Consider the following 23574-nt stretch of genomic DNA (forward strand, 5'->3'; position numbering starts at 1 on the left):
CTAAAATGCAATTCCTTGAAACATATATTAAATTGGATGCACATGTAGCATTTTTAGATGAATTTTACTATGACTGCCATTTAATGATGAGAGCATTTTTAAAATAAGTTGAGAAGTAAACCTGTCAAATTATTCATTTGCATAAGGTCGATTTTTATCCGACGCAGCTCACTTGTTAATCATTACTTCTCATATACATCATCTTGTAATTTTTTCATTTACTACATGAATGTTTAAAAAATGTTACGATTAAAATTAATAAATTGTTGGTTTTTTTTTCATTTTTAAAACATGTCCGATATGTAATATTGCAAAAAAAAAGTCAATAATAACAATACGTCTGTCTCATAAGTAACAATATTCATACAGCAGTAATAATGATTAAAAAACAAACTCTTTATAAGACATTTTAAATTTTGAAAAAAGCGCGAAAGGAATCAATAAAATAAGCAATCTCAAAGTCCATAACGACCATTAAGCAACTTTGAATCAATCAATCAATCAATTGACAACGACTAACATTGACATGACAAAAAACAAAATACTTGTCGTCGTAGCTTTTTACTAGAAGAGTACAGCTATATACTAGTATACACTGTTTGTTATGTGTACTATGTTTACTACCTTTTACGCATTCATTCATTAATTCATCCATTCATTCATTCATTGACGGACAGTTAGAAAGAGACTTTATGTTCTACTCTGCACGAATTTATAATTCATGCAACACCGCCACTTTTCTAGTGCTATGTATACGGTGTATTCTTACTAATGCGAGTTTCACACCTTAGCATGCACGAGCTACATAAGGGACATAATATCTTTTCCCCTATTTTCAGGTAAGCACATTTACTTGTTAGGCCTTATAATTCCGGAAAGGTAATGATATCCTGCTCCATATTTGGCACTCATCATGTTACTCATTGTAATACAAGCCCAGTGATTAGTCTTATTCGATATTTGAGGAAAAAATGGACGCAAGTGTGGAAAAATAGGGGCGAAAGATACTAGAGGAACAGTCAAAACATGGAAACATATCCGTCATCGCTAAAACAGCAATTCAATATAAGACGCAGACTTAACTGTATCTGCTTGGTGCGATACATGCGTTAACATGGTTACCGAACTGTTAATTATTTAATGAGAGGACATTATTCATACAGCGGAGTGTGAAGTAAAAAAAATAATCTAGCTTCTTTTTATTCTTTTCACTTGAACAAGTTCCTGTATGAAGTCTGTACCATATGAATAAAGTCGGCAATAAGGTGAATATATGGTTCCCATGAGAAAGCCGATTGTTTATTGAAAAACACGTCCTCCAAACATAAAAAAATAGGTTGTCAATCAAAATATCAAGAATCTTGATGATGTTAGTTTCAGAGAATTATTTTACAAAGAAAGAATTATCTGTCACTAGGATCTATGTTAACCAGTATTATTCTATGAAACAAAACAGGACCAATTCTTTTAATGTCTTTTAGTTTGAAATGTGAATACTTTCGTCAAAGGTTAGAGAAGTCAAATGTTTGTAATACTTATATCAGGGGACAGAGACGTCAATGTGTTCTTTGACAGCTTATGACGTTCTTTCACTAAACAATTCAAAATTTGGATATTATGTGGAACGCATCTATCCCATCGAATTGGAGATAAAGGATACTACAGATACAGTTAAGTCGGCTTCATATCTTGACTTACATCTAGAAATTGACAATGAGGGTCGGTTGAAAACAAAACTTTACGACAAAAGAGATGATTTCAGCTTTCCAATTGTGAACTTTCCATTTCTAAGTAGCAACATTCCAGCAGCACCTGCATACGGGGTATATATCTCCCAATTGATACGATATTTCCGTGCTTGCATTTCCTATCATGATTTTCTTGATAGAGGGTTACTGCTCACAAGGAAGCTATTAAACCAAGAGTTCCAAATGGTGAAGTTGAAATCATCCCTTCGTAAATTTTACGGACGCCATCACGAGTTGGTTGACCGTTATGGAATAACCGTTTCACAAATGATATCGGATATGTTCCTTACGTCGTAACTACAATCCCCTTCCCTTTCATGAATGTGACCTACCGAATTAGACTATTTACCGGATTTGTAATCACATAAGCAACACGACGGGTGCCACATGTGGAGCAGGATCTGCTTACCCTTCCGGAGCACCTGAGATCACCCCTAGTTTTTGGTGGGGTTCGTGTTGTTTATTCTTTAGTTTTCTATGTTGTGTCGTGTGTGCTATTGTTTTTCTGTTTGTCTTTTTCATTTTTAGTCATGGCGTTGTCAGTTTGTTTTAGATTTATGAGTTTGACTGTCCCTTTGGTATCTTTCGTCCCTCTTTTAACGATTGTAAGGTATCAATTGTAATCATTCACTAGTTACAAACTTAATAATAAATCAAAAGATACAGGATAAAATATATGTTTCTAAATCTCATTCAAAAGTGAATTAGGATATTTTGTAAAAAACAAACAATGTAACTAAAATTCAGTGTGCTTCATATATACCCACCTTTACCAATAGGATGTATACGTCCACATGCAGCACCTAACTCTTCATTCTTAACCATTCTATCAATAAGCAATCTAACAGCTTTCGGAGTAAAATCCACATCTCCATCTAAAGCTAATATGAACGTATTTTCAGCCTTCAAAATAAAAGTAGTTATTTCTATTTGAAGTTTTAAATACATTGTGATAACAATTTTTATATTTTTATACACAGAAAACCGTTTATTAGAGATATGAGATATATATATGTTGTATTCCAGACTACACACAATACAGACATTGTCATTGAAGGGAGAGTAGATATTTTTAAAGGCGTAGAATTGGTTAGAGTCATAAATCTTTCAAATGAATTATCAATTTATTGCAGAATAATAAGTGTACATAAAAATAAACAGAATGATAAAAGTTATTTCAAGAAATGTCCTTTCAAAGAACAAACTCGAACAGAAAATATTGTCTAATGAATAATTTTACTTTTTTCAGAAGCTTCATCTTACACCCTTTAGAATACTGCATGTATGAAGAACATGAAAAAACCGAGAATTTTATAATCTTTTACGTGTTATGTTATTTCCATAGGATAAGCTCACCCTATACAAGACTTCATCATCCAGAAAATTAAATATCTGGCTTTTTCCGAATTTTCCATCTTTCTTTTCAGTATCCCATGTGATGTGGTCATCAAATTTATCTTCTTTCAAGTAAAGCTTTATTCTTTCCTTACATTCATTTCCTAAGCGATAGCCAAGTAGGTAGTACATGTACATTACCTGAAGTATATCAAACATATGAAAATGCTTTATGCTTTCTTTCTATTCAGTAAATGTACGAAAACATATATTGTAGTAAATTGTTAACTACCTAATTTTAACAGGTGATTGTTTTAAATTAAGTGAGCACACTGCAAATACCGGTTGAGTTATATTTAATCCAATTACATTTAAAAAAAATGATATGAGACAGATGGATAAAATACTAATTTTCCACAAATGATAGTGGATACATTTTTACATGTTAAAATACCATATCATTATGTGTTTTTTGATTTGTGGAATCAGTTATAAACATCAACGGTAATTAAGGCGTGATTGACTTATAAATCTGCACAAATCATAAAAATTGCAGTAAATCATGCAAATTCAAATGAAGTTAAATTCTATTTGGTTTACAACTGTAGGGCAATATAACCATCTGGTGTAATAAAGATCATGTCATAACAGATGACCGAAAATAGTGATATAATCTATACATTATAGTTTACTGAAATTTGGAACATATCATACATAAGTAAAATGTCTTTGTAAAAAACTACAGATTATATTTTCCTGTTTGGACGACTCTTTTTTTCTGGGCAAACGAGAGATATATAATTAAGTTATGGTATGATTGCAAATGATAAAGCTCTCCACAATAAACCTGATGACATAGATTTTACAACTATATGTCACCATATGGCCTTCAACAATGACCAAAGCCCAAACCGCAAAGACAGCTATATTAGATACAGGTAACATTAGTTGCATACTGTTTAAAAGTCATGAATAAATTGAGCGACAAAGAATACAGGTCAATAAACTCAATCAAAGGAAACACACAAACTATAAGACGAAAATAACGAAACTACAGAAACACTGAGCTGCCACAAAGACAAACGCCAATAAACACAAATACGGACATGAAGACGGCAACTGCCATGATCATGACTTTGCCCATGATATTTCAAGAAAACAATGGTGGGTTGAATCTGGTTTTATGTTTTTGTTGCACTTCAATGTTCTGTTGTTTCCCTCGGTTTTAGTTTGTAATCTGATTTTGATTTTTGGCGTTCATTATAGTTTGTCTTTGATTACACTTCAGTATTCTGTTGTTTCGTTGTTTTCCTCTTATAGTTGATGTGTTTCTTAAGGTTTAAGTTTGTAACCCCAATTTGTTTTCTCTCGATTGATTATGACTTTTGAACAGCGGTGTACTACTGTTGCCCTTATTTATTAAGCCCGACAATGACATAATATGTAAACAATTCAAAGGAAAAAATAAAATTCCTCATTTATGAACAAAAAAATAAAAAAACAATTTTTGATATATAGCAACAAACGACTACTACTGTATTACTGACTTCTGACTTGGGACAGGCACATACATAATGTGGTGGGGTAAACTTATTTGAAAGCGCCAATCCTCCAGATACCTTGGACAGATTTGTGAAAATGCAACATAAAACTATAAAAAAAAATCATTGTAATTATAACATTAAAAGATATCCTTATAAACCTTTGTCCGATAACTACCCTTAACCTGCCGTATATCCTCAACTGATATGTTACTTTTTTAAGTGTTTGATTAATAATAATATTTGCTGTAATTATCATACCTGGGACCACCTTTTCCTGTGTCGTATTTTATTCTTGTCTTTTAAATGAACATACATTAGGTTGTTTCCAGGAAGAAGAAACACTAACTGTGCTCCATAGGGAGATGGAATTATTCTCGGCTTTCTGAGCTCTACGTTTTTCTTATGGATAGCACTACAGCATAAGTTTATAATATGTTATGGTAAATATAATTGCAAACTACTATGCATGTTGAGTATCTAAATATTTTCTTTTTTCAAATATCTTTAGTTGTCTTTCTTTTGTATTATTTGACAGAAGGTTATTTCTGTACTTGGATAAATAAAGATATAAACAAGATCTTCCCAATTTAGCTGTATTCTATTCATATTTACAAAAATGTTTAAAATTGCTGCCTTTGTAATTAGTATGTTTTGAAAATAGTCTTTTGAAAAATGCTTTTATCAAGACAGGAATATGACAGTTGTTATCTATTCGTTTGATGTGTTTGAGCTTTTGATTTTGCCATTTGATTAGGGACTTTCCTTTTTGATTTTTTCTCGGAGTTCAGTATTTTTGGATTTTACTTTTTAATACAAACTAATACAATCTAATATACAAATAAAAAGTTTGCAATTAATTTTTAACATACTTTGCAGCTTCCTGCATGACATCTGTAAACAGTCTCACAAATTTGTTAGGCACCATTTCTTCTTCATTATCGTCCAATTCATAAGCATCATCAAATAGGATGTGAGCTGTAAAACAGATATCACAGATCCAGTATATAGACAAATATACAAATTACAAATCTTTTTTTATTTTTAGAAAATCAAGTATAAATGTATAACTACTGTTTTGAGAAATATTTTAAAAAGTGCATTCCTATGGATATACATTGTTTCATTCCATAAAATAGGTTAACCATTTCTATTGGTTTGCTATTTTGGGGTCAGTTTTGTATATGAAAAGATGCCATGGTCAGTTTTGAACATGAAGAGAGGCTGAAGATATCAAAGTGATATTCAAACTCAAAAGTCAAAGACCAACTGACAGTGTCGAAAAACAACGCAAAGACACATAATGTCTACATTCGTTTCATGTGTTTCGATTTTTTTTTTAATTGGAATACCTCAATTAACAAGGAATTTTACTTCAGTAACAAGAAAATGGAAATGGAGAATATGTCAAAGAGACAACAACCCGACCACATTTCAACTAAAGTCGAGTAAAACGATTATGTTCAAAGAAATTGGAAGGTCTACATTGGTATAATCATAGAATATATTTATGATGAAAACAAATGGAATAAAGGCCAATATGTATATCTATATCTTGAAATAAATGCCAAGACTTGCACATACACATTAAATGATCTTATTACCTTCAAATTCATAGTACTCAAATTCTCCTGTTATCACTTCTGCACCTTCATTCTGTAAAATATATGTTTCCACAGCCTTCTGTCTTACAAACTGGTCTGTGTCAAGTCTGCAAAAATATATATTAATTGCATTTTTCTATTGTCTACATTTTATATTCATTGTAAATATCAAATATGCTTTACGTTTCTCTCTTAATAATCTTGGTCAGACTTAAAGAGGAAAGATACCAAAGTGATATTCAAACTCATAAGTTGAAGGCCAACGAGCTACGCCATGGCTAGAAAAAAGTAACGAAAAGACATGTACAAAACACAAAATAGGTGATCTCTGGTGCTAAAGAAGTTGTTTACAAATCCTGCTGTGTATTATGCACCAGTAAAAAATTCGGAGATAATCCTCTTTCGGTGAAATAACATTCGAGAAAAGGAAAAATCAATTATTATTAGTTCTTAATGTTTTATAGGTTCCTCGGAGTTCCATATTTTTTGTTAATTATTTTTTAGAACACGTCTATTGTTAACTGAATATCATATATACAATAACGGTAAATAAGGTTGTGATAGTCTCCATACACTTTTTCCAAGGGATGACTCTACTTAACCACTTGCTTCCATGTTAGCATCAACCCTCTATCAAAGAAATCGTGATAGGCAACGCAAGATCTGGATTATCGTTTCAACTGAAAGTTAAATACCCAGTCGCCTGCGATGCTGGGTTGTTGCTACATAGAAGTAGAAAGTTCCCAACTGGTTACCTAAAATCATCTTATGTCGGACAAAATGCTCTCATAGTCAATTTATAATTTTTTAAAGTCAAGATTTGAAGCAGACTAAACTGTATGTGTGATATTTTTTTTCAAACAGACAAATCGTGTAGATAACACATAGATATAGGAAGATGTGGTATGAGTGCTAATAAGACAAATCTTCTTCCAAGTCACAATTTATAAAAGTAAACCACTATAGGACAAGACAAGGTCTTCAACACGGAGCTTGGGCTCACACCGAACAGCAAGCTATAAAAGGACCCAACAAATTACTATTATAAAACCATTCAAAGCGAAAACCAACGGTCTAATCTATATGAAAAACGAGAAATGAGAAACACTTATGAACCACATCAACAAATCACTACTACTGAACATCAGATTTCTAAATTAGGACAGGTGCAAACAATTGCAGCGGGACTAAACGTTCAAATGGTACCAAACCTTCTCCCTTATCTGAAACAATAGTGTAACATCACAACATAGAATGACACACTATATAATATTCACTGGAATGGCTTAACTCATTCAAAATACGTAGTAACATAAATGAACATACACTGACGAATAAACTTGATCTATGATACAATGTAAATAAAAAGTTAATAAAAATAAGGGACGAATAATTAAAGTAAAAATATTCTGCCGCTGTGAAATGCTATACAATTTCAAAAAACATCAACTTATTAAAAATTTACGTCATCTTATACACAGGTAAAAGAAAGTAATTTTGTTGTTAAGTATATTTCTTCTTCTGTATAAGCTTTCGTTTTGGAATACCAAGAATGTTTTTGTATATGTTGGGTGAAACCCTGTTTAACACTGTTAGAAAATCGAACAGTCAATAGTCATTACGCGGCTTGATACGTTATGCTCGTGCATGTTCACTTACATACAGGAGTATGAGCCTTACGTAGAAGCTGCTTCCACAGAAAGATTCAAACTGACACTCAGTAAATTCTGAGGGATACCATTAAAAAGTGCTTGATTTCTGATATGTGTCTGTGTCTGAACTAACTGATGACATTTTTCCACATCTTAGATTTTGGTTTATTGAGTTTGTTAGCGCTGGTTGTCAATTACGTAATGTTGTCTTTTTTATTGATTTTTTTAACATTGTCATAAAGAAGGAGGTGGGGCTAGTCATAAAACCAGTTTCAACACGTATTTTTTCTTAAGATGACCTGTATCAAGTCAGGAGTATGGCAGTTGTTATCACATATTTTGTTCCTATTTATGTTGGCGTTTGGTTTTGTTATACTTCAGTGTTCCTGTTGTTCCTTGTCTCAATTTTAGTTTGTAACCTGGATTTGTTTTCTCTCAATCGATTTATGACTTTTGTACACCGGTATACTACTGTTGCCCTAATTATTCTGATACACGTGCAAGGTTGTCTTGAGTGAGCGAAGGATTATCAAGCATCCAACTAGAATAAACATATCATATATTTTCCATACACCTTAATGATCCTTATTGATTTCAAATTGTAACTTAGAATTTTAACACCTGTTAAATCTCCTGCGGTTTAAAATACAGTTGGTTTTTGTTTAATTTCTTTAAGGTGCTTATGCTATTTTACTGATAAAGTTTAAAAGAGGGTTTAAAATGGAAATCAAATAGTTGAAATGAGCCAAACAAACATGCCCCCGTCATAAAACAATAAAAATGACAGCGATTTTTTTTTATTGATTTCTAAATTCTTTTGGACAATTTTGTGGTCATGGTGAATATTTGAAAGTCTCTGTTCAGTGACTCAGAATTATACATATTTCTAAAAACTTGTCTACTATTAAAGACAGCATTGTGATCTTTAAATGTTTTTTGAATATAATTGGATGTTGACTTCTCATCTCCTTATACATTTGTGTACAAAAAACTGAACCGTAGTTGTAAAGAATGAACAAAAATGTGCTTACGCTCTTTTTTTACAGAGACCAATACTGTTGCCTACCTGTATAATGACTTTAATATCTGTACCATTTCCTGTCGATTTTCATGCCACATGGTTGCACAAGCATATATCATTGGAGGTATCTTTTTAAAAGATGTTTTATTATCATCAACAGCAATCCTAGAAATAAAATATAGTACATGTTATGTTCATCTCATTGTTGACGACAAGATATGTTTGTGTTTGAATAATGTTCAAATACTTATACAGCACAAATTATTTTAGATTTTTTATTAAATCAAAAAAGAACCTTACAACTCAAGTTTCAATTGTAAGAAGTTCTAATACAGAACCTGAATATAATGGTGTGATTTATGTGACGTACATTTGGTGATTGTTTCCAATATATCTTCAAGTGTAAACAAATAATCAGAAGAGGGAAGAATATCAAGATTGTCAAATTTTATACTCTAAACAAAAGTTATGTATTCAAAGAACAAGAAAGCTGTAATACATTTATGTAAATCTATAAGAATTATAACAAAGCGAGTGCGTTCTCTTGATATCAAATCATTCTAACCACTTCGTTCATAACACATGTTTGCTACAACAAAAATCACTTAAGAACATACTATGAATATAACACATTATCCGTATTTTCATGTCTTTACAAAGCATACTAGTTACAGGCTTGGTTATTGTCAGTTTGTTTTAGATTTATGAGTTTGACTGTCCCTTTGGTATCGTTCGTCCCTCTTTTATAAGGTTGGGGGCATAGAGTCCTCTAGCAGAGGTACCGACCTTTCAGTATCAAAATGTGAGTGACAATAGGTTACCGTACACCTATAATTTTTGTGTAAAACTTTTATTGTATAGTAGCTATGAAGATGTACTTTGTTATCAATGTCAACTAAACAAAAATATTTACAAACAATAGTGTATACTTCCTTTGATTTGTACTATTGTATCTTTTCAATTCTCCTGACGAAACTGTAATCCAAATTATTTGAGGGAAACTATGTTTCGTGTTTATTCATCTCCAGCATACTGATGACGATATATTTATGCATTTTGTTTTTATTGTTATGAAAAAAGTTAGACATAGACACAACTTGTCCATTCGTGATATTATTTTTGTGCAAAAGTCGAATAAATAATGCATTATGATACCTAGTTTGTTTACAATATTGATATAAGGACATCCTTTGTTTGTCTAACTAAGAAATAAGAAAATAATAACCTTACCTAAATACTTCAGCCCCGTTAACAAAATCTTTTCTGATCCGTTTGATTTGTCTTCGTCTGTTCATCAGTAAATGCTGTTCTGAGAGAATGCTACAGTATAAAGGACTCAAAAACAGTCTACAAAGAATAAAAGAAAAATTCAATAATTTAATATATATTAAAAAAGTTGCTGTCGAATTGACAACAATCGTGTAAAGATATGTAATGTTAATTTCAGTATATTTATAAACATTGAAATATTCTTATTACTAATCGACAAGAAGGGTATATGCATCAGTTTTTTTTCGGATTGGATGATTACATGGATTGCTATCAGATTGACCTTTACCACATATCTCAGTTAACTCAACAAGTAAGTGCAAAAATAAAATTATGGCATACTTTAATATCTAACTTACTTTTCCACCTTTGCTAGTCTCTCTTGATTTGGACTCCATATGTGCCTAGCAATCCAGTATATTGAAACGAACCATATAAAACCCCAAATAAAATACATGTACGAATCGATCGAACCTTCTTCCTGACAATTTAAACTGTCTTTACTGAATGTTGATAAAAAGTTGTATTCACAGTCAGTCATTGCAATTGCAACAGCAGCAGGCGTTGACAAGAAGCAAGCAAATGAAAAAGAAAACACTTGCAATTTCAACCTGCATGCAGTATATGCCATGTAGTAAGCAACAAATGAACTCGTTGTTATAAGAATTATTGGTGTGAATTTGAATATGTCATCTATCGTCAGACCCTCCCATGCAGTGACTAAATTGAGATCTGGTTCTGGTAACAGGACACCAATTGAAATTGTGACCCCAATTTTGAACAAAGACGATATTGCTGTAATGAATGGCCGACTTTCTTGTAAGTCGAATTTTATGCTTAAAATGAATTGCTCAACATTTTTGTTGTTTGCTGTGTTTTTCTTCGTCGTTCCGTCAGGTATAAAATTCTCCCACCATGACAAAGAACAAAGAAGAAAGCTACTTATAATATAAATGATTTCTTCTGTTGAGACATCCGTTTTATACATATCGAAGTAAATAACCAGAGGAATAACTGATATTTGCGCCAGGCATGCCAGTATGTCCATGCTAGTGTCAGTGAATCTCTTGCAACTCTTCCGACTTTTCTTTTCGAAATTGCCATCTGATGATTTTCTTGTAGTGAAAAGATGGAAAAAGCTAGGTACAAAACAAGTTGTATTTAATACCATAATACCATGTGCTACATGCAGGTCTCCCAAAACTTTGAAAACAAGGAATCCTAACCCAACGGAATGCATGCACTCAATGGTAAGTACCTGAAAATAAAAAGTTAAGGTTAAATAGAAAGCATATTCTTTGACATATTCTACGTTTATAATTTCGTAAAGTTCCAACTCAAGAAATGCCCCTTAAAATTAAAACAGTTTAGATTGTTAGTCACAAATAAAATTAAAATGCCTAACCAAGTCAGGTGCCTATAAATCAGTGAATGTCGTTTGTTGCTGTATATCATTTTTGTTTTTGTGTCCTTGGTTTGTACATAAATCAGTCCATTTGAATTGAACTACATATTTTAATGCTTATTTTGCGGTATGGGTTTTACTCATTGTTTAATGCAATACAGTGACCTTGAGTCGTTAATGTCTTTGTTTTTTTAAGTGGACTTAAGCAATTACCGGTAAATGTGCGTCCTTCGCTATAGAGAAAAGAATATCCGTAAAGTCGTTCAGACCCAGACATAAAAATGTGAAATAATGGTATTGAGAAAAGGTGACGGTCAATTTTATAACAAAAACGATTGACCAAAAACAAAAATGACAGAAAAGAGTCAAAGAGTCAAAGAGAAACGTAGTTCATTACTTGGAAGAAGCACATAAGGAATATGGCTTGGTTATACATGTGTGTCAGCGCTCAGTCCTCCAGTAACTTTCATGTAGGAAAGTGGTGTTACAGCATAACACAAGTATACACTTTGAATTCGGTTGCAAGTGGCTTAACTCCGACGATTGTCATGAGGCACAAAAACAATCGACATAACAGTATGCCGCAGCTAATGCAAGCTAGTTGAAAAAATAGGAAAGTTCTACCAGACTAAAATATAAATCATTACATATGCAACTGATTTACTGTAGTGCCAATAAACATGTATATACAATATAAGAAACGCGTGACCATGTGCAATGCCAACATGTAAGTAAACAGTATCGACATGATGTAGGACCACCAGTTCTCATAACAGTACAAATGTTCATATGATGCGATATATATTGAGTTATCATTTAATTTTTCTAACACAAAAAAAAGTTCTCTTCAAAAAGGTGTTAAAAAAAAGTAAAATAAGAAATAAACTGCACTCCGAGGAAAATTCAAAACAGAAATCTTTAATCAAATGGCAAAATCAAAAGCTCAAATACATCAACTAGCTAAACCTCTCATTATCTCACAGTCGCAACAAATTCCATTATATTGACTACGATATTGGAAACAAAACAAACAGACATGATATGTAAAAATATAAAAAATTAGGGAATAGCAGTCAATATTGTTTTAATCTTAATCCCTATAAAACAAACAAATATGTAACATAGAGACATAAAAAGGCATATAGACAAAGCACATTAGAACGAAAAAGACAAGAATACAAACTTATCAAAGGTACCAGGATTATAATTTAGCACGTCAGACGCGCGTTTCGTCTACATAAGACTCATCAGTGACGCTCAAATCAAAATATTTATAAAGCCAAACAAGTACAAAGTTGAAGAGCATTGAGGATCCAAAATTCCGAAACGTTGTGCCAAATACGGCTAAGGTAATCTATTCCTGGGATAAGAAAATCCTTAGTTTTTCGAAAAATTCAAAGTTTTGTAAACAGGAAATTTATAAAAATGACCACATTATTGATATTCATGTCAACATCGAAGTGTTGACTACTGGGCTGGTGATACCCTCGGGGACGAAACGTCCACCAGCAGTGGCATCAACCCAGTGGTGTAAAAAGTTATCAAAGGTACCAGGATTATAATTTAGTACGCCATACGCGCGTTTCGTCTACATAAGACTCATCAGTGACGCTCATTTATAAAGCCAAACAAAACTTACAATAGCACAATAACACAATGACGGGATGTATAAATACAGAGCCACGTTATTTGTATCAAAGAAACACAACAAGGCATATAGACAGAGCACATAAGCAAAAAAGAAAGATATAATATTTATCAACAAGGTATTGGTACCTTTCTATGAACTTTTTTAGAAATAAAAGATACGTTTCTTTGACATAAACCTGGTTCATCAACTTTCTGCCCCGACACTGGTGATGTTTTATAAAGTCTAAGTAGGAGTTGTAAGCTCTTGAATACCGAATAAGTTGGGAGATGTAAATCCTATGTGCAGTTGAAATTGGTATATTGCTACTTAATTGATCATTTCAAAATTAAAATCATCTCGTATGTCATCGATTCTGGTATAGAGATAATTGTGTATTTTGAATTCGAGGTATAAGTATAAGGCGGAAAAAAACGTGTCTGTTCTACAATTTCTAGTTCAGGGAGATATATTAATGGAAACCAATCGAAAAGTTCGTATTGTTAATAGAAATAACATTATTAATATATCTGAATGTAAAATTAAATAACCTGACTTCTTTGATCTTTCTTTTATTTGACACGTGTATGAAGGAACTCTGATTCATATGAAAATAAGAAGAGGTCGGTAATGAGAGCGCAAAGTTCGTTCCCATAAGAATGCCGACAATTTGTTGAAAACATTTACCTCCAACTACAACATAGTTATGTTAAACTATCTCCAACAGACGTCCTGTTTCCAAATGTTTTAATTTGAAAGCTACTGATGAGTCTTATGATTGGCGTTTCAATTCATAATCCTTGTTTCTTTAATGGGTTAACACAAACATTTTCGAATAGGACTTTCTATAGTTTTTTTTTAAATCATGACCATATTTATAAACTCACAAGGATTGAACAAAAAGTAAATAGCAGTTTCTTATGTCTAATGAGGTCTTGAATTGTTCGGATATACAACACTGAGATTCTTATTTAAACAAAACATATAATTGTATATATTAACAATATTGATGTTTGTTACGGGAATTTTTCAAACTACAAAAGATAGAATAAAATGCTGTTTGAAATTTAATATCTTCGGAATTCTTACGAAATTAATATTTTGTCCACTAAACATTTAGTTTTTTTCAATACCGAGGGAAAAAACGTTTGATAATATTTAATTCTCTCAGTTTAGACGACTTTCAAAACATGACTGTTTAATGATTGTGTTTCCATGTCTCTTGTACGCTGTGTTATTAAAATTTATTATAATCTTGGTACCGTTGATAATTATTATTTCCAAATAGTACTGAGATTCCAAAAAAGATTGCATTAGAACAATATTGTAGTAATAAAATATATATATATATACATTACCACAAGCATTGTTTTCTTGGTAGGGGACTTTATGTTTCCAAATAATACTCTAAGAAATCCAACAACCACTGTCAGTACATAAGGTATACATATTGCAACGACCAAAAGAAAATATCTAGCATGCAGGAAATCAGAGTCTTCCTCCTACAAAAGACACATCCCAAATCAAACCAGTTTTGAACAATCTTTAACAGATTCATTTGTAATTACATACTTAGACAATCATTTTTTTTTCTTCATTTTTTTTATATATATAGTTTAGACCGTTGTTTTTCCCGTTTGAATGGTTTTACACTTGTTATTTTTTGGGCCCTTTATAGCTTGTTGTTCGATGTGAGTCAAGGCTCCGTGTTGAAGACCGTACCTTGACCAATAATTATTTACTTTTATAAATTGTGACTTGGATGGAGAGTTCTCTTATTTGCATTCATGCCACATCTTTATTTATCTAATGAAAGATGTTATCAGGACAACACACTTTTTTAAATCAATCATTTATTATTTTATAGAGTTGCTACCATTTCGTCGTACATTTTTGTCTTTAGATGTCTAAAACACAATTCAGGAATTTGTAAGCTATAAGAATTTTCTCACAACACAATAGTAACACTAAAATTCAATAATGAAATGCCTGAAAACGGTAGTTATGCATTAATTATAAAAAATATCCCTTACCATTACAAAAATTCTTGACTAAACCAATCAAAACGTTAGAGCCTTGAACACAATATAATTTTCTAAGTTAAAAAACTTTGTACGAGATGATGAAATGACTTTCATTATCTTACTACAACTTGGATTTTAATATGGTTTTACCAAAAACCCTTCTTTTATGTGGAATAATGCAAAACAAATATTACATGCTTTAACGTAAATACCTTTTTGGTAACTGTTTCATTTAGAGAACTGTTGTTACTCTCTTCTTTCTCGTAGTTCACAAGCAGCATCAAACTTATCTTCTGGACCACAAGAGAACAAAACACAAGAAGAAACAAAAGTCCATAAATTACCAATTTTATGCCTCTGAGGCTACTTCTCTCATGAACATCTTTAGTCTTTTTCTCTCTCGGTATATTGTTGAATATATCCCAAAATCTAAAGAAATCATATCATAAAAATAAACTCTTTCTCTTTTTCTATCAACAGTATTCCACAAATTTTGAACAGATAATTGCATTATTGTAATTTTCTTCAATTAAGATATTTGTATCCCTTGAATTATTTGATACTTCTAATAAGTTTACATAGCTGCTAATCCTTCCGGAAAACCTAAGATCAACCCAATATTTTGCTCCGATAGCAGTCTTAAGTTTTCTGTTTGTCAAGTTTTTTCAAGTTTTTGTCTTTGCCTCGTTTTATGCATATAACAATGCCGTTGTAAATTTGTAATCGACTTATAAGGTGAGATATCCCTTTGGTAACTTACGTCTCTATTGAAAAATAAAAACTCACATAGTAAAATGCAACCGAATTTTTTTTTTTAATTGTTATTATTTTTTTATATGTTATTTCATTTCCCTTGTCTCCAAACACGTAATGATATATTATTCTTTTAATGAACCTGAGAAATGTATGTAAAGGTATACACATCACATTGTTATTTAATATTCATGATGTTACCAGAATAAGTATGATTTAAAGTCAAGTTATAGCAATTGGGCTAGTATGCATGTATCACAGAATTTCTTAAAATTTTGTATACAATGTTATTAAACAATTTTTGCTCGGTGACCCTAAGATTGTTTTATATCATTGAAACGACAATTTTTGTACCAACAACGTATAGAGTCTTAAATCTATGTATCAAAAAATGGATATTCGATGATTAAAAAAATATGGAAAGCATGCAATCAGTTACATTTCAGAGAATTAATTGGCATTATATTTTTTTTCGATTTCAAATATAAGTAAACGGGCCAAATTTGCATGCAAAATTTTACCAAAATAAGTGACATAGTCCATTTACTTTTCCTTGACCTTAAATGACGTTTTTAGTAATGGCAATGTAAAAGAATATAAAAGTATTGTCTGCGAATGAAAGAAGTCTTTTCATATTCATATTAAGACGTACGGTTTTTCTTTACTTCTAGATTCCTTTTTCCTCTGCTCATCTGTATTACCAGTATTAAGATCGTAATGGTGGTCAGGAATAGCGGATCCTGTACCAATGTCTTGTTGTTTAATTATGGAAGGGAGTTTCTTTTCTTCAGTTGTACGTTTGCGTAATTGTGGGGAGTCAGGTTTACTGTGACAGCTCATTTGATCAGACACAGAATTGTGCCACATTCCCTTTGCTGCCAATTCATTTTTATAAGTTAAGGTGTGAGAGGGTGTGTCTTCCAATCTTATCAGTGTTACCTAATCAATGTACAACAATGATTGTTACAAAATGAAAATACAGATAAATGTTTTTCAATGAAATCACGACTCTTAAATCTTTCTTTTTATGGGTTAAATCATAGTTAGTTATGTAATCTATTTGTTCAAAACAAAATCTTATGAACGTTGATGAGATCGAAGATATCATATAGCTAGTAATAGAGATTTACGGAAAGTCTCGGATCCGACTGTTGACTCCGATTCTGACAGCAAAAATTACAGGGGTCGTCTCAGAAGAAAAGATTTACAAAAAAGAGAAAACATATCCTGCTTTCTGGTGTAAACATTTTCCTGTTTCACAGATACAAAAATAAATGGAACCTTAAGGTTAGGGAGTAATCTTTAAGATAGATATCGATGTGTGTGTGTGTTGCTTTTTTTTTGGGGGGGGAGGGATCTACCAAGTTTTGTTCTTTGCATCAGATGTGGATAAATATTATCAAAATAACGGAAATGTTTTGCAAAATTTTTATCACCCCTTTTTTTTTAAGAGCACGTAGCATGGTCCGCCCTGAGTCACAATATTGTGTTCTGGATGGTTGACATGTTTTACTACGCAGCAGACAATTACCTTTTGAAATGTTAAGCTAAGAATCGTTGTGTTTTTCCGTCGCAAAAAAATGACGGAAAAAACTGCAGATGCCAAAGGACTCATTTACACAATATACTGGGAGACCCCACACACTATCACAGAAGAATCGGGTCATGTTGTACATTGTGTGGCTTCGGACGTATCCATCATACCATGTTTTTGCGTTGATTTTTCATGTAAGTGTTGCCACAGTTAAAGCAGAAATTCATGCGTGCTAGCCAATATTTCAAAGAGCCTTGGAGTCGTTTGTGCAGTGGCCGGCTTTGAACGAATGGAGAGGAAAACGAGGTTTTTGGCCTAAACTCCCTGCTGCCGTAGGTACAATCGACGGCTCTTCTATAAAGATATACAGGCCACAAATCGAGCCGCAAGAACTATATCATTCCGGTCATCGTCACTACAACTCCATACATACTCAAGTGATAGTTGACAACGAGGGAAGCATTTGCTATGTTGAAAGCGGATTTTTAGACCACCAAAATGATGCTCAGCAGTATATGATGATGAGACAAATTTGAGCCAATGCACCGCTAAATTTTCCAGAAGAATGTGTGCTGTTGGGAGATAAAATCTATACAAATCGACATCCCGTAATTACGCCATTTACGCGACAACAAATTACTAGAAAACCAGATCCCCAGAAACGCAAGAGTAGAAAATTTAACAGAGTTATTGCAGAATATTGAATTCTTGTTGAACATGCCATGGGTGACCTTAAAAATTATAAAGTGATGGGTACGTTGTGGATGCATCCAATACAAAAACTCAGACTGATTGTGGAGACTTGTGCAGGATTTGTTGACAGAAGACAACCCTTATTTCATTACTTTAATCTTTGTGTAAAATCTTGTTAAATTGTTACTTGCAAAATTTTTCTTGAAAAACTAATTATTTCGTATTTGTGTCTATTTTGAGATGACCCCCTTCAGTTTACCTGTCAGAGTCGGTGTCAACAGTCGGCTCCGAGACTTTCCGTAAATCTCTATTATTAATGATATGTTTAGGCGTCCACTCGGATAACAAATACTAGTTGTTTTATTCGCTGTATCTCGGTCTGGTCCTATTTTTCATAATTTAAACCTTCATTTTTTAAAGGACGCACAACAGGACAAACTAAAATACAGAGGCTCTGTTTACTGCTCATACCTATTTTCCTTATTTTATCTTCCTTTCGGCAATGAAAACCGCAATTTTTGAAACCGACGGAATGAATAATTATGAGCTCGAACATTGCATTAATTTGAATATTATCACGACATGTTTACCTTCAGCATGGCAGGATAATTGATATGTAAAATACACCCAAAGATATGGTCCGATATGGAAGTTAAAGTGAAATTAGCTGTCAAATTTGAGTTCACCGGTGTGACTCGATATTTGAATAATAACATATCAAAACTTTTATCCAAACTACAAAAAGTTCAATAGAAATTATTAACAATGCATGAACACGTTATACTATATCCTTTTTTTTGTTCGTACTTTAAATAAGACATCATCTAAAATTATCTCTAGATGAACACAGAAGACTGTAGATGGACATATAAACCGAAATAAACTCGTTCAATAATTTTCTCTGTATTAAATGAAAATAAAGATATCCACAATATTACAAAGTGACATTTCAGGCCAACCCTTTTGTTACCGAAATATAAAGTGAACTAGTTACTAAATAATCTGTTATGTCTTTTGATTTTTGGTAAATAAACATGTTGATACATGTTATAGCTATGCTATATATGTTTTTTCATTGCGATTGATTTCTTGTAGATAGTCATCGATTTGCTTATTCATCATTCAGCACATGATTACTGTTTCTATCCTTTTTAATTAGACTGCGCTAATTCATCTTATTTTTCATTTTTTGTACATTTTGCTTATCTGCATAATGGATAATAAATTATGTTGCCAATATTGCAGTTTGATCTGGTATTTGAAGCATATAATAATATTTGATTATCCTATACTTACCATGCCTTTCGTCTCGTCATTGCATTTTTTTCCTTCAACCTCAACTTTTCTTTTCATTTTTTGAGACTCTGCTTTGCTTTTCATTTCTTTAAATAATGTTCTTGCTTTCATACCTAACCACATTGTGTGAACAATCCTGGACAATCTTTCGCGATGGTATAACTGCTTTTCTAGAAATAAGTGAACTGTTTCTCTCATGAAAACCTGCAATATCATAATTATAGACAAAACTTGTGTGTTTAATGATGCATTTAGTTTCCACTTAGTTAATACAATTGCTTCAAAAGAAAAACTCTTCTGGGAAGATATATACTATTCTTTGTTAACATACTGGTTCCCAGAGATGATATCTGTTTTTCATTTCATAGAGACAATTGAGACTTGTAAGTTCTACCAGTATAAATACACACGGATAGCGGCGAAATGAAGTTTTTAGGAACTGAAGGAAGTGGTAGTACAGGATTCAGTATAAGTTAAAAGTCTTAGAAGTTTGAAGCATATAAATGTTGAAAATATATCGCACAGCCCTATATTTTGACCTTTGAAAAAAAATGTGCATAATTCTGAACTTTCTCTTCTGGGATATAAATTTCTTACGAAACTTCATAACGAGTGGTCACAGTTTTAGCTGTCAAAGGAATTTCTATGTGAAATTGCATTGTCTTCTAGTATATTTACAGAATTGCAACCTGAAGAAGGACTTAATAGTGGGTGGTCATTAATAGAATCAAAAAATAACTTTTGAAGTTTATAATGAAATATTCTTGGTCAAATGACTTACTTGATGTTTTCCAATTCTACACCACTTTTTCAGATCATCTGGTATAATTTTGTCTATTAACCGTTTGGTAACCTGGCCAGGATTTTGCTGTAATGCCTTAGAAAACTCCGAATGAAGGACAAAATATCTGAAATGTATACTTTATTCATAATGAATTCGTAGCAATACAAGCAGTTTACATCGTATCATTGATAGTTGAACTACTTTTTAATAAACTAAGAAGTAAATACGAGTACAGTGTATGTGTAATACAATCAATGGCAATCGTGCTGTACAGAATTTCTTTTAAAAACTTCCATAGCTCCCATTTGACATTATAATAAGAGTGTTATGACCACAATTCTACTCGACGACGGCGCATCAAAATTCATTTATTTTTCAAGGCTAAGTAACAAAACTACAAATCAAAACCAAATGATATAGGAAGTATGCACAATTTAACTTGTTTTGAAACAGAGGTGATGGATGCAACCTGGAGAAAGCGACAAATGACTATTTTCATCTGTTATATTTTATTTATAAGTACTGTTATTTTGATTCTGGTATCTCCTTAAACACACTGAAATTCAAAAAGTTAATTAACAACATTATCATAGTTTAAATTTTTGTAACAAAACAAAATAAATACTGAAAGATAGAATTTACCTCTCATAAAAGTCAGTGTGCCGTTTTCTGATCGGATAGCCATTTTTCCTAATTTTAGCTATTTCAGTTATACCATTATATAAGAGTTGTTCTTTTACATACTGGGCATTGAAATTATCCTTTTGCTTCTGTTTGTTTGGTTTGATACACCTATGAATTAAACGAGTAAATAGGTACACACGTATATCCAAAATTGGAATACATTGACACATTTCCTCGTAACAATATGACAAAATTCAAAATTGAACAATCGATCATAAAAATAACAAAATCAATTTCAAACGCTCGACTATGTTAACCACTTAAAATATTACTAGTAACATATTCGTGATTAAATCTAACAAAGACGCCTACAAGCGACAGTTATTGTCGGAATGCAAATCAGTTGCATTTTAAAAAAAATAGTCAATGGTCTTGTTATCGGACAACGTTCACTTCATAATTTAGATGTGTCCAATATTTCCTTCTGATGGGACCACAAACTACCTTTTTACCAATAGAAATTACAAAAACCTAAATAGCAATACGAAAATAATGTCATTATACTTTTTGGTGGAGTCATTATGTTTTTTTTAAGTACCTAACAAAATGCGCCTCTGCTCGTTTCATTTTCAGCAACAGTTTGTCCATTGATTCCTGTAAAAAAATAATACAAACAACTATTTTACAGTTATCAACATAAATGTTTTACGAATTGTGTAGTTTACTTGTGTTATACACCTTCACGTCTACACTGTATCTGTCTTCGATTAATACATTATAAATGCCTTTAGGTCATGTGACAGGCAATGAGCTATATTGAATAATTATAAGGTCATCATTAAAAGTGGTGTTTCACCTTTTATCGTTCAATTGTAAGTTACAATCCAACGTGCCGAAGTTGTATGTGCAATTTTTCCGATTGTGACAAAAGCCCATTTGCACTAACAAATTAAGACACATATATGAACAGCAAATACAATATGTACACGTGTTAGGATTTACGTCGTAGAAAATAAAGAAAATTAGACTATGAGAGGCACCAGAGGCTCTAGTAGGTATTCATATTCAGTTTCAATATACTTCATTCAACATGTTAACGGCTAAGAAGCCAAAGCTGTTCACTAGTCACGTAAAGGTACAAATTGAGCTTAAGGATGTACTTAGGTGAGGTTAGGTGAAAATTAATAAATTAAGAAGTTAAAATTGAGACTGTAAGCTGGTAGAGCATCAATTAAGGATAAAAATAAGCTAAAAATATTGATAGGTCATGGAACTCCTTTTCGAAATATTTGAGATTTAAAATATGGCGGGAAAAGGCTGACTCGGACTTTTACCTTATATTTACATTGGTATAATTAGGTCTCAAAACAAAAGAAAGAAAATTAAGAATCTTCTAAAATTTTGGTAAATGACCTTTCATGAGCTATTAAGAGTTATATGAAAAAATAAATGGGTGTTATGGGGCAAAATATTTTTATATAGTATTGTATGGAAAAACACCAAGGAGTCCGAACATTTGACACAAATTCCAAAACCTCACCTAAGAACATCCTTAAGGAACAAAAGTGAAATTTTCGTGATGTCACCTGACGTTCGTCATACTCTGTTAGAATGTAAACACGTTTTTAGGTGATACATTTATTGAACCGTTAATAGACCAATGTTTGTGTTTTATCTAGAAGGTTTCTATAAAAATCTGAAAATCTTTAAGCATGCAAAACATTCCTTTCGTATCTATGGATATAAGTATTTCAGGATATCAAGCAGACTCTAACGTACATTCGTGTACTCAATCATGTGTAGTTATTATATAATTGTATTGATTATCAAATTTGAGATAAAATAGAGAATAGAAATGGGGAATGTGCCAAAGAGAGTAAAAACAGCCGAAGGGCACCAATGACAATATGAAGTGATATACCGGCAAAGTATTATGAAGTGTTGGTTTCCTCATTGTGTCCAATAATTTTATAAAATTATTCACTATTCATCAGAATATTGCACATTGACCTACCCTAAAATATGAAATGACGGTTTTATGTTTATTTGCGTTGTATCTGCGTGTTTCTGGACCTCTTAGGTTAAATCTGAAATGAAAATAATTTTTAGCATTGATACCAAAAAAAAAGAAAGCAGGCCATAACTACTTATTAGGGAATGTTTTTGTGACAAAAAAAAGTATTCAGGTTTAATAATATCTGAGAACCCAAATATGTTCAGTTGAAAGCCATCATGATACTTATCTACACAAAACTGTTAGTTTAAACATCAGATTTCATGATATGTGCCAGCTCATACGATTGCGTATCATTCTTGATTGATTTCAACATTCATATATTTTTTCTATTCATAAAATTTAAGGAACATTATTTAGTTGAATAAAACCTTTGATGAATATTTCGAAATTTCAAACATACAATAAAACCTGTGAAGTGCACCAATAACAGGATGACATTTACTTACCAATGGATTAAAAACGATAAATAAGTTTTAAACCAGGTAAAAATATCTTCTGTATTACTATAAAAAGCCTTCTAACTTACTACATCTGTTATTTGGAATATTGCCGCTCGATACTAAAATAAGACGTACTAGTGAGAGGCCAGTATGATTTATAATCCATAAAATCATCGGACCTTCTATTATAACTGAGGTAGCGTGTCT

At 32.0% G+C, this 23574-nt stretch overlaps 1 protein-coding gene across 1 annotated transcript in view; it reads right to left on the reverse strand.

Annotated features, from left to right (window-relative positions):
- LOC139512879 (chitin synthase-like) overlaps window positions 1-23574 on the reverse strand; it is a 56585-nt gene that overhangs the window by 12379 nt on the left and 20632 nt on the right. The window contains exons 14-29 of the mRNA XM_071300820.1: window positions 22925-22997; window positions 21509-21564; window positions 20929-21078; window positions 20284-20410; window positions 19503-19706; window positions 16632-16918; window positions 15439-15655; window positions 14561-14704; window positions 10530-11428; window positions 10132-10248; window positions 8947-9066; window positions 6229-6335; window positions 5497-5602; window positions 4886-5039; window positions 3105-3284; window positions 2516-2651 (exon numbers count right to left, since the gene is read on the reverse strand). Of these exons, the coding sequence (XP_071156921.1) occupies window positions 2516-2651; window positions 3105-3284; window positions 4886-5039; window positions 5497-5602; window positions 6229-6335; window positions 8947-9066; window positions 10132-10248; window positions 10530-11428; window positions 14561-14704; window positions 15439-15655; window positions 16632-16918; window positions 19503-19706; window positions 20284-20410; window positions 20929-21078; window positions 21509-21564; window positions 22925-22997 (3077 nt within the window). The remainder of the gene's footprint in view (window positions 1-2515; window positions 2652-3104; window positions 3285-4885; window positions 5040-5496; window positions 5603-6228; window positions 6336-8946; window positions 9067-10131; window positions 10249-10529; window positions 11429-14560; window positions 14705-15438; window positions 15656-16631; window positions 16919-19502; window positions 19707-20283; window positions 20411-20928; window positions 21079-21508; window positions 21565-22924; window positions 22998-23574) is intronic.

This window comes from Mytilus edulis, chromosome 2, assembly GCF_963676685.1.
Source record: "Mytilus edulis chromosome 2, xbMytEdul2.2, whole genome shotgun sequence".
In the NCBI taxonomy this organism is placed as follows: Eukaryota; Metazoa; Mollusca; class Bivalvia; order Mytilida; family Mytilidae; genus Mytilus; species Mytilus edulis.